The 12,556-nt window shown below is 56.0% G+C and overlaps 1 protein-coding gene across 1 annotated transcript; it reads right to left on the reverse strand.

Moving 5' to 3' along the window:
- Positions 1 to 2,695: 2,695 nt before the first annotated feature.
- On the reverse strand, positions 2,696 to 11,554 carry ZNF629 (zinc finger protein 629). The gene is made up of 3 exons (XM_014794516.2): positions 11,393 to 11,554; positions 8,749 to 8,856; positions 2,696 to 8,593 (listed from the first exon to the last, which is right to left on the reverse strand). The coding sequence occupies exons 2-3, from the start codon at positions 8,819 to 8,821 to the stop codon at positions 6,060 to 6,062; spliced, it is 2,607 nt and encodes an 868-aa protein (XP_014650002.1). The 5' UTR covers positions 8,822 to 8,856; positions 11,393 to 11,554; the 3' UTR covers positions 2,696 to 6,059.
- Positions 11,555 to 12,556: the final 1,002 nt, after the last annotated feature.

The raw sequence follows: 12,556 nt of genomic DNA on the forward strand, positions 1-12,556 counted from the left end.
TCGAGGCTGTACTGGGACTCGCACTGGGGCCGGTGCTGACCGGAGTTGGTGCCGGAGCTGGAGTCGGGGCCATGGCCACAGCAGCGGCAGCGGGCTTGTCAGCGGTCGCGCCTTCGCGGGGGCTCGCGGCCTTGTCCGCCCTCGGGCTCCACCTGGCGCCCAGAGTTTCGGCGGGGCCGCAGCGGCTGGACCAGGTCGGACTGGAGACGGAGACGCGGGCAACAGTGACTTCCGGCGCAAGGCTGGCGGCTGTGGGCACGCTCGCCGAGGCACGGGCCGTGGCCGGGGATGGCATTGGGCCGCCGAGGAAGTGTGCGCGGTCCGGGGGCAGCGGTGGCCAGGGTGGGGAAAAACGCAGCATATTGCATCATAGAGATGCGGCCGGGCTCTGAGAGGAGCTTTCCGGCTGGGGGGCTCGCGGTCAGCCAACCTTCTGTGAGTACTATCCTCTTTCCCAGGAGTCACCTCCACGTGGGCTCCTTAAGTAGATGCAAGTAACTACACATCACCTCCCCAAATATGTCCCCTAGGCCAGTGTCCATATCCAGAGGGGCTAAAAAATCCTTGTGTGTCCTCGTACCTAATAAAGTAGGCATCAAACCAATTTGTCAAGCTCAGGCCCAAGAGGGTGAGATAAAGATCCCAGAATTTCAGTGGGAGGAGCAAGCACTGATGCAGCAGGAAGCACAGAGTCAACTCTGCATAAACATTGGTTTGCAATGAGCATGTCCAGTGCTGGGAGGATCTGCCTTAGGGCCTGGTCAGGCCCCTCCCCCCAGGGCTTTGACTCCTTACAACCCCCAGTAGCCCAGTGGTCTCAGTGGCTGTGATACCCTGGGCCTCTGGGATAGGCAAACCAAAGCTCCTCCCGGACCCACCCTGACCTTGGCTGGCCTCTTGGGGGTGAGCAGATTTTGGCCTCAGTGGTGAAATTGCCTGTTTTAGCCAGAACTAGGGCTGCTGTCTGTGATTGGCCACAGGGTCCAGTGGAGCATTTGACATTGACCACTCACTAAAACTTCCCTTGGGCCCTGTGGTGCTGCCCTCTCCTGGGTCTTCCTCATACTCACTGTCTTCCTCCACACCTCCACACCTCTCCTTTCTACTCTGCCACTCTCCCTGAGTGTTGTTTATCCATGGCTGTGGCTACAGCTAAGCTGCTAAGACTCAACTCCTTGTCCAGCCCAGTTCTCTTTCCTGAGTTCCAAACCTGGAAAGTCACCACCATTTGTGGGGGAGGGAGTATGATCATGTCACTCTCCTTAAAAATCCCCCAGTGGTGCCCTATCCCCAAGTTCCTCAAACAAGATGCTCCACACTCTGGCCTCTGCTCTGTACCTTCCCTCAATCCCCTATGCTCTAAGCCCACACCTAACTGTTAAGCACCCTCTATCCCCTGCCACCTGACCCCTACACATACTGTTTCCTGTTCCTGCAACCCTCATCTCAGGTCACTTCCTCCAGCCAGTTTTCTGACCCTCTGTTGTGGCAGCCACCCTGTCTGGGTCCACAGCCCCTTCTGCAAAGTCTCTAAACCAATCACTGGCTCCAGTGTCCGTTCTTTCCCTGTGGTCTCCTCGCTTTACTGAGGACTCCCCATGTGCTAGGACCAGTTCTGATGTACCTCAATATTCCCAGAGCTGGGAACACAGGGAATATAGAATAGCTTTCATTATTCACCTTTATGTGAAAGGCAAGTCCCTCCTCACTGCCCCACCCCTTGCTTTCCAGATGGAGAAGGGGAAGGAGAGACAGCCCCCCTGGGGGTCTGGGTCAGAGACACAGGGAAGGTGGGGAGACAGCTTCCTGGCTGGGGCAGGAGGCCCCCAGCAGACTGGGGCAGAGGCAGGTGACAGGTTAGAGCAAGTGTTGACCTCAGGCAGCCACTCAGGGACCGTGGCCAGGCCTAGGCCCAAGAGATAGCAGTGAGGCAAGCCTGTCTGAGGATTCATCAGAGCAGCCCCGTCTGGCCCAGACAGTGTGGAGCCCTGGCCAGGCCCAGGCAGGCCCAGCAACGGGGGAGGAGAGGCTTGGTTGGGTGCAGAGCCTGCTCCTGGCCATTCTGGTTTCCCTCACTGCCTTGCTGTGGATTTTGGGCAAGTGGCTGCCCTTCTCTGAGCCTCAGCCTCTCCACCCAGTGAGGGTTTATGGGATACATCCTGACAGTGTGATGACAAGCCAGGTCTCCATCCACCTCTCCTCAAGGGTCTAGGAGGCTCCAGTCCAGACGAAGGGCTGCACCATGCCCAGGACCCAGGTGAACCAGGGGAGGTGGCCGCCAGCTTCTGGAACTAGATCTTAGGAGCTTTCCCTGTGGCAGCCTGGGGAGGGTGCAGGTGTTGTGGCCAGAGAGGCCTCCCTGGGGCTGCACAGCTGGGCCTGAGCCAGCCAGTGCCACAGTCACCAGGCAGCCAGCCACCCAGCAGTCAGCACATCATGCTGGTGCTGAAGTTAGGCACCAACAAAAGCTACTTGGCTCTGCCACCATCCTAGCACATTTTCCCCCTTTCTCCCCAGGGTTTGGATTTTAAAACTCCATGAACCTTCAGGCTCCCACTAGCAAGCACTGGATGGAGATTCTAGGGCCTCTGGCGGAAGGGTGCCAGGGCAGCCTGGGGCTGGGCTCAGCTTTTTGGGAGGGGACAAGCTCTTTCAGCTTGCTCTAGGCTTGAAAGAGAAGACAGAAAACACCGGGGAAATCTTATTCCCTTTATTCTCTTCAACTAATCAACATGACCACCAGTGACACAACACTGTTATTGACACACAACACTCAAAAGTGGGGCCTCTCCTCACTCCAGGGGAAACAAGTCAGGTGAGTGGGGCTTCCCTAATCGGGGGCAAAGGAGTCTGGGGGCTGCTCACCTCAGGGGCGGGTGTCATGGAACCCCACCTCTTGGTTGTGATGGTTTCAAGTTTCCCCACCATTCAGGATTCATGCCCAGTTCTTTCGAGTTCCCATCTGACCTCCATATTCACTGCAGTTTCAAGTTTCACCCTAAGCTCAGATCAGTTTCTACTCTTTCCTCTGCTTTCACCATGACTCTGTGACCCTGTCTGTTGGGAATTCTGAAAAGTCAGGCCTGCACGGAGTTGGACGAGAGTTTGGCTACACCATACCTTCTAGACTCAGTTTTGGTGGGCAAGTGCTGCAAGGGCAAGGGCCTTTGCCTGAGCTGGTCAGAGGGACTCGACACTGCCACCTCCGCCCAGCCAGCTTCCTGCTTAGTTCTTCCCAAGTAGCCCACTCTGGGAGGGAAGCACCTGGTTAAAGGAGTCTGGGGAGGTGGGCACAGAGAACAGGTCACACCCCAGAGTCTCCAACTCTGCTCCTTTCCTGCTATGAAACCCCAGACCCCAATTAATCGTGTCCACATCGATCCATTCAGTACCAGAGCTGAGACCCCTGGCCCTCACCCATCCCTACAACATGCGAGCATCCTACTACGTATGCTACACCCTAGTCCTCAATAGGCCTACAGTCGGCCTTTGACCACAGTGACCACCTCCCCCTGGAATGGCCCCGGAGCCCCAGAGGCTGCTCCCTAGGACTCTTTTCTAGAGACAGATTCCTCAGACCTGTTTCTGAGGGGATCTGCTTCTAGCTTTACAAGGGGTTTGTCTCTACAACTGAAGTTTCTTTCTGCTACCATCTTAGAGGGGAAAAATCTGCTTTGACTTGGAGGATTGTCTCTTCTTCCTCAGTCTCATTGGGACACCCCCTTTGTTGACGCTTCTGTCAGTAGAGAATCAGCAGGCAGGCTCCTTCTCCCCTCTCAGTAGTGCTTTCCGACCTGGCTCTTGGGTAGGGTGGGGCTTTATGCAGATGTTAACAGCATCCCCCCACAATCATATGAGGCCTGCCTTTTCCTTCTCCCCAGCAGGCCTGGGTTTCTCCTAAAATATTCTAGATTTTTGATGCTTTGAATTTGAGGGTCATCCCTTTAGGGGCAGGGTAGATGAAGGCTGAAGAACTTGCACCTTCTGAACTTTTAGGTAATGGAATTAGAGGTCTCTTCCATAGCTTTATAGGAATCTGAGTCACCATCTCCAGGGATGCGATTCCTGAAGAGCCACCTCATCTAGCATCTCAGTTCTCTCACTCCAGGACCACAGTGCATTACTGGGGCCAGTGTGGGGTCAGTGGGCATTTCCTTCAGACCCAGCACTGGATGGAGTCCTCTCCTTTAAGAGTCTTCAGGGTTAAGGGGTGGGATTCTTGTTACAGATGTTTCCATTTTCTCTCTTCAACCATTTTAGAGAGCAACAGTCTCTTTCCCCTGCCACACACACCTGGTCATGTTCGTAGGTTTGGCTGGGTTAATGGAAGTGTGTAACTGTGTGGTGTGTGAGGACATATGAGCCTGGCCAGGGAGTGAGTTTCTCATCCTTCCGTTTCCCTCTGAAGGTTTCTGGCAAAGGAGGAGAGGAGCCAAGTGGGTGGAATCTGTCCCTTTCCAAGACCACGATCAGGCTGGGTCATCACCACCTCAGAGGGCTCCAGGTAAGACAGTCAGAGTGAGGAAGGTGGTTAGGCCTCAATTTACTCTTCAGTATACGGTCCAGTCTGGGGTGTTTGGACACCACCCACTATGTGCAGGCTGGCTCATCCTGCCAGCAGCCTTGCTAACAGCTCAGATGAAAGTGAGGTCTAAAAGCAGGTTGCTGGCTAATCAAAGCTCTCTAGTCTGTCAACTTGCTGTCCCTCATTGCCACAGAGAACCCACACATGGCTGTCATTGACTTGGAGAAGAGAAGTCTAGGGAGGATTTAACCACACACAGCCCTTGAGTCTCTGAAGGGCTTTACTCTTTGGAGGTCACTAGCAGCGGTTCTCCCTCTCCAACCGAGGACAGAATTCAAGGAAATTGGCAGCCACTGCAGCAAGACTGGTGGCAGTTTGAGTTCAGGAGAACCCTCCTGACAGTGAGACCTGAGAATGTGGCAGGAGGGACCCTCCATCCCTGGGAGGCCTGTCAGCATAGAAGCCCCCAGCTGGGCTGGGGTAGGGTCGTCCTGCCTGGCGGGGGAGAACCCTGAAGGCCTGAGCTGGGATCTGCTTGCACTTGCAGTTTAACAAGCTCCCGGAAACAGGGCAGCCTGGAGGTGCTAGGTTCTTTATGAACAGTTTCTCCACCTTGGTTTGCTTCCCTCAAAGCACTCTAACAGAAATCCCCCCCCTCGTCCCCCTAATTTTTGTGGTGGTTTCCCAGTACTCTTACACTGAAAGTTTTTATGCACCCTAAACTTTAGCCTTTAAAAAGGCTTGACATCATTTTTCTTCTTCCCCATTTTTGGGTTCTTTCCGATAAGGAATTCCATGGGTCTCTAACACACGCAATTCATCTATGATTGGGCCCATACCCCGAGGAAGCCCCAGTGCAAGGAGCTTTCTCTCCCTAGTTCCTGGGTTGTTTCTCCTCTGTGGGTCTGTGGGCTCCTCATCGCTTGTTTTCCTCCTCTCTGTTTTCTTCCTTTTCCAGTTCCACCCAAACCCCACACTATTCCCCAGCTGAGCATTTTCCTCAAGTGTAATTGTCCAAGGCTTCTGGGAGAAAGGTTCCCTCCCGTACTCCAGTGGGAGAACATGTGGAACAAGTTCACGGGAGGTTCTTCTATACCTTCTGAGGGTCACGCCTCCCAAGTCAATGCCATTATTGTATTCCCTGCACTTCCCCAACCCTAGAGGTTCATAAGGATTTCAATACAGTTTTATAGGGGTGTCTAGAGACATATTGGGACCTCTTCCTACAATTAACAGGGCTTTTATCCACTATGATTTATAGGGTTTTTCTGCTACAGACTTAAAGGGCTTTTTTTTTCCTACATATTTATAGGGTTTCTAACCCAAGAGTTTTTCTCTACTGCCTTATAAGTGGTTCCCACCAACAATTTTATAGGGTTTCTCATCACTGATGTAAAAGCACTATTTTTACCCAGGGTTCTTTATCCTCTGCTTCTCTACAATCTGATAGGGTTTTCCTCCTTTCCCCACATAATTTTTGGGGAGATCCAGTGTTCCTCTCAAGAGAGAGAGGCCCCTGGTCTCCAGACCCATTTCACAGGGAGACCCCTGGGTGGCAGCTCCTATGGAGGAGGAGGGCTGCGACTTCTGTGAAGCTGTCTCCACACTCGGGGCATAAATAGGGCTTTTCCTCCAAGAGCGTTTTGGGATTTTCCCCATCCCCATGGCTGCTGCTCCCAGTGGGAGTGGGGGCCTCTCCCTCACCTTCCTGGCTTGTGGACAGGGTGGCTGGCTCTGGAAGGGGGTCCTTGGGTCTGGGGGACTTTTCTTGGGTGTGGGTCTCCTGGTGCCGGATGAGGGCCAGGCGATCCAGGAAGGAGGCCCCACAATCTGAGCAGCTGTAGGGTCTGGCCCCCAGGGGGCTCCTGAGATGCTCCAGGAGGACAGAAGAGCTCTTCCCCAGCTCTGGACTCTTCTGGGGTTTCCCACCTGCATGGACTTTCTGGTGCAGCAGCAGCTCAGAGCTGAGGCCAAAGCTTTTTTTGCATTCAGGGCATTTAAAGGGCTTTCCACTTAGGAAGGGACTGGGCCCTGCCCCTTCCCCTAGGCCAATCCTATAATCAGGAAAGAGAAAGGGCTTTTCGTTGCCGTGTGTGAGCTGATGTTGAAGGAGCACAGCACGATCCAGAAAGCTTTCTCCACAGTGGGAACAAATGTAGGACTTGGAGGAGAGCAGCCCCAGCCTTTGGCTGAAGCTCTCCTGCCCCTCAGGCATTTTAAAGGGCTGGCCTGGGGGGTCAGCTCTGCCCTCTGCAGCACCTGGATAGGAATTCCCTCCAAAAGGGAGCCTGGGGGGTCGCAACTGAGGAGGTTTGGGGGCTGGGTGTGCGATGAGGCCATCTGAATTTTTATAGGGGTTTTCTCCAATATGGATCCTCTGATGCTGCATGAAAATGCCCTCATCATTGAATCCTTTTCCGCAGACGAGACACTTGTGTGGTTTGGCTCCTGGGGGTGGGGTCAGCAGGGCGGGGTCCCCAAGCCCCAGCAGGCTGTCGCCCTGAGCTCTTCGAGCTGGAGTCTTCCCCCTTTCGTGGATCACCCGATGCTGCTCCAGCTCGTGCGCCTCCAGGAAGGCCTTCCCGCAGTCGGAGCACACGAAGAGGTTCTCATCCATGTGGGTGCGCACATGCGTGATGAGGTTCGAGCTCTGGCTGAAGCTCTTGCCACACTCGGGGCACTTGTAGGGCTTCTCGCCTGTGTGGGTGCGTCGGTGCTGGATGAGGTGGGAGCTGCGGATGAAGCTCTTGCCACAGTCGGAGCACTTGTAGGGCTTCTCGCCGGTGTGGATGCGCTGGTGGCGGATGAGGGTGGAGCTCATGATGAAGCTCTTGCCGCAGTCGGCACAGATGTAGGGCCGCTCGCCGCGGTGGATGCGCTGGTGGTTGATGAGGTTGGAGCTGACGCTGAAGCTCTTGCCGCACTCCGGGCACTTGTAGGGCCGCTCTCCCGTGTGCGTGCGCTGGTGCCGCAGCAGCGTGGCGCTCAGCGTGAAGGTCTTGCCGCACACCGGACACTTGAAGGGGTCCTCGCGCAGGTGAGTCCGCTGGTGCTTGATGAGGGTGGAGCTGTGGCCAAAGCTCTTGCCGCACTCGAGGCACTCGTAGGGCTTCTCACCCGTGTGCGTGCGCTGGTGCTGGGTCAGCTCGGAGCTCTGGATGAAGCTCTTGCCGCACTCGGTGCAGCGGTAGGGCTTCTCACCGGCGTGGATCTTCTGGTGCTTGAGGAGGTTGTGGTTCTGGCCGAAGCGCTTGCCGCACTCGGGGCACTTGTAGGGCTTCTCGCCTGTGTGGGTGGCCTGGTGCTGGATGAGGTCCGAGCTGCGGTAGAAAGCCCGCCGGCACTCGCCGCACTTGTAGGGCTTCTCGCCCGTGTGGGAGCGCTGGTGCTTGATGAGGTTGGTGCTCTGGGTGAAGGCCTTCTCGCACTCCGTGCACTTGTAGGGCTTCTCGCCCGTGTGCGTGCGCTGGTGCTGCACCAGGTTGGAGCTCCAGCTGAAGCACTTCCCGCAGTCGGGGCACTTGTAGGGCTTCTCGCCGGTGTGTGTGCGCTGGTGCTGCACCAGGTGCGAGCTCTGCGTGAAGCTCTTGCCGCACTCGGAGCAGGTGTTGGGCCGCTCGCCCGTGTGGATGCGCTGGTGCCGCAGCAGCTTGGACCACTGGCTGAAGCTCTTGCCGCACTCGTTGCAGATATAGGGCTTCTCAGCCCCGGAGGGGCGGCCTTGCACCAGCTCCCGCAGGCTAGGCTCATTGGCCGGGACCACCGGAGGGCTGTTCCACGTGGTCAGAGTCCCCCACTGCCAACTGGCCTCACAGGCCTTGGTCCAGTCAGACGGGGCTGGCACTACCTCGGGGATGGGGGTGTCCAGAGGAGTCTGGTGGTCCAAGGGGTTGGGGTGACCCAGTGGGGTTGGGGGGTCCTGGGGGACTGAGGGATCCTGGGAGGGTCTCTCAAGGGGCATCTCTGGTGGGTCCTTGAATTCTGGACTCTGAGCTGGATCTCCCAAGATGATCTCCTCCCCAGAACTTTCCTGCTGAGGGCTCTCCTCTTCGTTCCCACTCTCGGCACCTATAGAGAGAAAGGGAGTCTCCAGCCCCCATCTCCTTTCAGAACAGAGGGTCGGGCCTCTCTTCCCTCCCCTGGGTTTCCCGCAGAGTCTGGGCCCCTCCCTGAACTGGGGCCACTGTCTTGTCAGGACTGCAGTCCCTTCTTGTGCCCCTCACCTCTGTCAGCATCGTTGGGGCTCTGTTCAGGACCCTGCAGATCTGGGCCCCACAATGCTGCTTCAGGCTCCATCCCAGAGCTCAGGACTGCCTGGTGATCCAGGGACCCTGGGGGAGGAGAGAGATGAGCACACAATGGGAGCTGATCTCCCACATTTCTTTACTCCTGGAGCCCCACTCCCCCACCTGCCCGTCCCCCAGCCGTTATTCCTCCTTATGTGAACTTCAGTTTCCTACCTCCCCGTTTTTCTGGGCATCAGTTCTCACTTGGTCCCCCTACCCCCCCTGCAGGCCTGATACCTGCTCCAGATCTTAAGATTACGACTAAGCAAGTAGATGCATTTAAGAGTGTAATTAAAAGCTCATCAGTCATAACCCTTTGAACCCAGACTGGGGGCTGGAAAGGTATCTGACACCCACAGGAGAAAGAGGCTTTCTTCCTACCCCTCTGATGCCCAGAGGCTGGGAAACCTGTTATTTTGCTAATCAGAGGAAGCTCATTAAGACTCTAATTTTCCTCCTTAATGGGGCTGCTAATTGGGGCCAATAAACTTTCCTTATGAGCCCCACAGAGAACTGAGCCTACCTGGAACACTTAAAGAGTTAAAAAAAAGAAACCACGCCGATTTCCCTGAGGGGACAGGGGCCCTTCAAAAGGACTGGGGCTCTTTAGCTTTCCCGTTATCCAAGCATAGAAAGAAGGTCAAGTCAGAGGTGGCGGGGGGGGGGGGGGGGGGGGGGGGGGGGACGACACAGTTTAAAGCCATCAGGGGCTTCTGCAGGAACTACCCTGAGAGGGAAATGGAAAAGAGAGAAGGGACAAGTGTGTGGGGACCACCCAGCAGCTGACACAGTGCCAGCTGTGGTGTCATTATCTCACCCAGTCCTCCCCACAATCCTTTGAGGAGACCCAGGAATTAGGTTGTCCATTTTACAGATTAGGAAATCAACGCCCAGGGAGATTTCTCCAAGGTCATAGGCTGGAAGTGGCAGAGCTAGAGCAGAAGTGCAATGTTCTGTCTGGCTTCCCTCGGCCTCTGAGAGAGGGAGATGACCTTGGGAGTCATGTGAAACTCATAAACGTGGGCTGCGGGCAGGAGACGAGTGGTGAGGTAAGCTCAGACAGAGCCTGCTGGCCATGAGAATGGGATGGAGAAATTCCTGGGACTGAGAGGTTTCCTTGGCTGTAAAAGGAGGGGTTGGATCCAGTGACTGGGCCTGACAATCTGCGTCTATGAACTCAAAACTCCCCATGGAAGCCTTCCTTTTCACTCCCATCCTGGTCCCCCTTCTTCTATTCCCTTGGTTCTCTTTTGCTGCTATAGCCCATGCCTAACACATAACAGGTGCGCAATAAATTTTGTTAAATGAATGAAAGATGAATAAATGAGATGCCCCTTGCTCCTGGAAAACCTGTTTGGTCCAATGCTTTTAAAAATCAGTTTGCAAGGAGACAGCAGCAAAGGAACAGGAGTTCAGAGTGGCCTCCTGGTAAAACATAGCCAGCTGCAAAAAGGGTGATATGATTGCAGGATAAGGGAACAGGACCACAGGGGCTAAATGCTAGGAGAACTTCCCACAATGTTTAGGCCCTTAAGAGAGTCCCTGGGGAGGGCGTGGGTTTTGGGTGGCCATGTGGGATGGGCACTGTGTGCATGGTGGCAGTAGTGCAAGGACCTATGGCAAAGACTTATGAGGAGGCTGCTGGGAGGTAACCAAAGTGAAGCTGAAGCTAGCTGAACTCTGCCAAATCGCAGTAGGAGACACAGGAGTTAGATTTTAGGAAGTAAATTAATTTCTTCATCTCTGCAGCTCCTTAGGCTATGAGAATCCCCCCTCCCCCATCTGTAAGTGTCTTTGGGGAGGTGGAACCAGGGACCTCTGCCAAGCTGGGGGCTTCCTGACTATTTTGAAGAGGCCTCCTGTGTTTGCTGAGCACAGGTAAGAGCTTAGTACCTTCATTATCTGAGAAATTCCAACTGAGCGGGCCAGAGTAGAAGGAAAAGAGTTAATGACAAGGCGGACAGGGAGATGAGAGCGGGGAGAGCCAGGGAAGCGAGAAGTGCTTGCAGCCGACCCAGGCCCAGGCCTGAGAGCACCGGACCTCGGCCAGCCCCACTGCAGACGGACGGAGGGAAGGAGGCGGCTGCCTCACAGAGAGGTGTGGAGAGCGGCCCAGGGTGACCCTGACATGGAGGCAGCAGCGGGAATGCAGCCACCCTGGCCCCTGGCCGCCCCCTACGCCTGCACCAGCCTAAACCCTGGATTTCTGCTCCAGCTGGTCCCCGCGACCCTCTTTCCGGCTCCCAATCCCGAGCCCGGCTTCCTCGCCCTCCCGCGCCCCCAGGGCACCCAGCGTTCCCGGCTCCCGCGGCGCCCCGGCCCCCGGCCCGTCCGGCCGAATTCCCTCTTCCCAGAATGCTCACGCCCTCCCCTCCCCCACAGCCAGACCCTCGCGCTCTTCCCAGAATCCTCCCGGCACTCGGCGGCCCCTGCCCGGCCCCCATCCCTACCCCTGCGGCCCCGGGGCGGGGAAGGGGGCTCAGGCCCGGGCCCGGCCCCGCCTCCCGCGCCCCATTGTTCCCCGGCGGCCGTCCCGGGCCCTCCGGGCCACCCCCCAGGAACCCAGGCGTCCCCAACTCACGGCTCTAGGGTCTGGGAAAGGCCGGAAGGCAGAATCCAGCCCCAGGGGACTTAACCCCTTGAATGCCCTGCCTTGGGGGGCGGGCTAGATGCCGAGGACTCTGGGGTCCTTCTCAAGGGGTGATCCCAGGCTGAGGACCCGGGGACCAGTTCAGGGTGACTGGGACGGAGCAGGAAGTGACCCCAGCTTCCCGGGCCCCTCTAGCCTGGAGTCAGAGCATCAGCTCTATGGGATTTAACCCTTTGCCTCCCGCAGCCTGGGGAAAAAAGAGGACGGGGGAGCAGGGAGGTGGCTAAGACGACGCCCCTCTCTCTTCTTCCAGTGGGAGCAGGTTCTCGGGGGACCCCAGATGCCAGTGAGGGTCTCTGGATTTCTGGACCCTCTCCATCTCACAAGGGCTCCGCCAGCCGCTCTCAGAAAGCCCTTTCTTGGATTTGGTGGCTGCTGGTCCCCTGGGGCCTGCCTTTGTTGGGACTCACACCCAGGGATGGGGCTCGAATGCATGGGTTGTGGGGTGGGAGCAGGGACTGGCAGAGCGGACTGGGAGAGGGAACATCCTACAGACCAAAAATGGCTTAAATGAAATAATCAGGGCAACAAGAGTTTGGGCTGAGCGTTCAAGCAAAGCCAGAATGGATTTGTGGCAGCCTATGCTCCTGGCTCCAGCCTCACTGGGAAGCTGTGCCCCAGCCCCTCTTCCCCCATTAGCTCACCTCAGAGGAGAAAACAGAGGCCCCATGGCAGCAGGAGGGAAATCAGTGGGGGTTGGCTGACCTAGGAGGACAAGAACCTTTCCCAGTAGCTCAGGGGTACTCAGCTCCTAGCAAGAGAAACTTATAAAAACCTGGGAACACTCCCAAGGCCCGGGTTATCTGGACCTCCTATTTTTATAGCCTCTATCTCATTTCCTCCTCACAATTTGTTGAGGTGGGACTGTATATTACCCCCATTTTACAGGAGAGCAAACTAAGGTGTGAGAAGTAAGGTAAGGTGCTGAAGGCCATGTCATTATTTCAGTTTAACACATTTTTATATTGAAGCCCATTATTCGTGGGCACTGTGGGGAACATAGAGGTGGGGAGACCTCAGAGTTAAACAAGAATCAGACTTTCTACCCTGAAGAAGTTTGATTGTGTGTGTTATAAACACAAAGGAATTACAGGA

This window comes from Ceratotherium simum, chromosome 26 (assembly GCF_057802395.1).
Source record: "Ceratotherium simum simum isolate JZ-2026a chromosome 26, ASM5780239v1, whole genome shotgun sequence".
Classification (NCBI taxonomy): Eukaryota; Metazoa; Chordata; class Mammalia; order Perissodactyla; family Rhinocerotidae; genus Ceratotherium; species Ceratotherium simum.

Coding starts and splice junctions, on each gene's coding strand:
- ZNF629 (XM_014794516.2), bottom strand. CDS start 8,821: ATGGAGCCTGAAGCAGCATTGTGGGGCCCAGATCTGCAGGGTCCTGAA. Junction 8,594..8,748: donor CCCCAACGATGCTGACAGAG/GTGAGGGGCACA, acceptor TTCTCTCTATAG/GTGCCGAGAGTGGGAACGAA.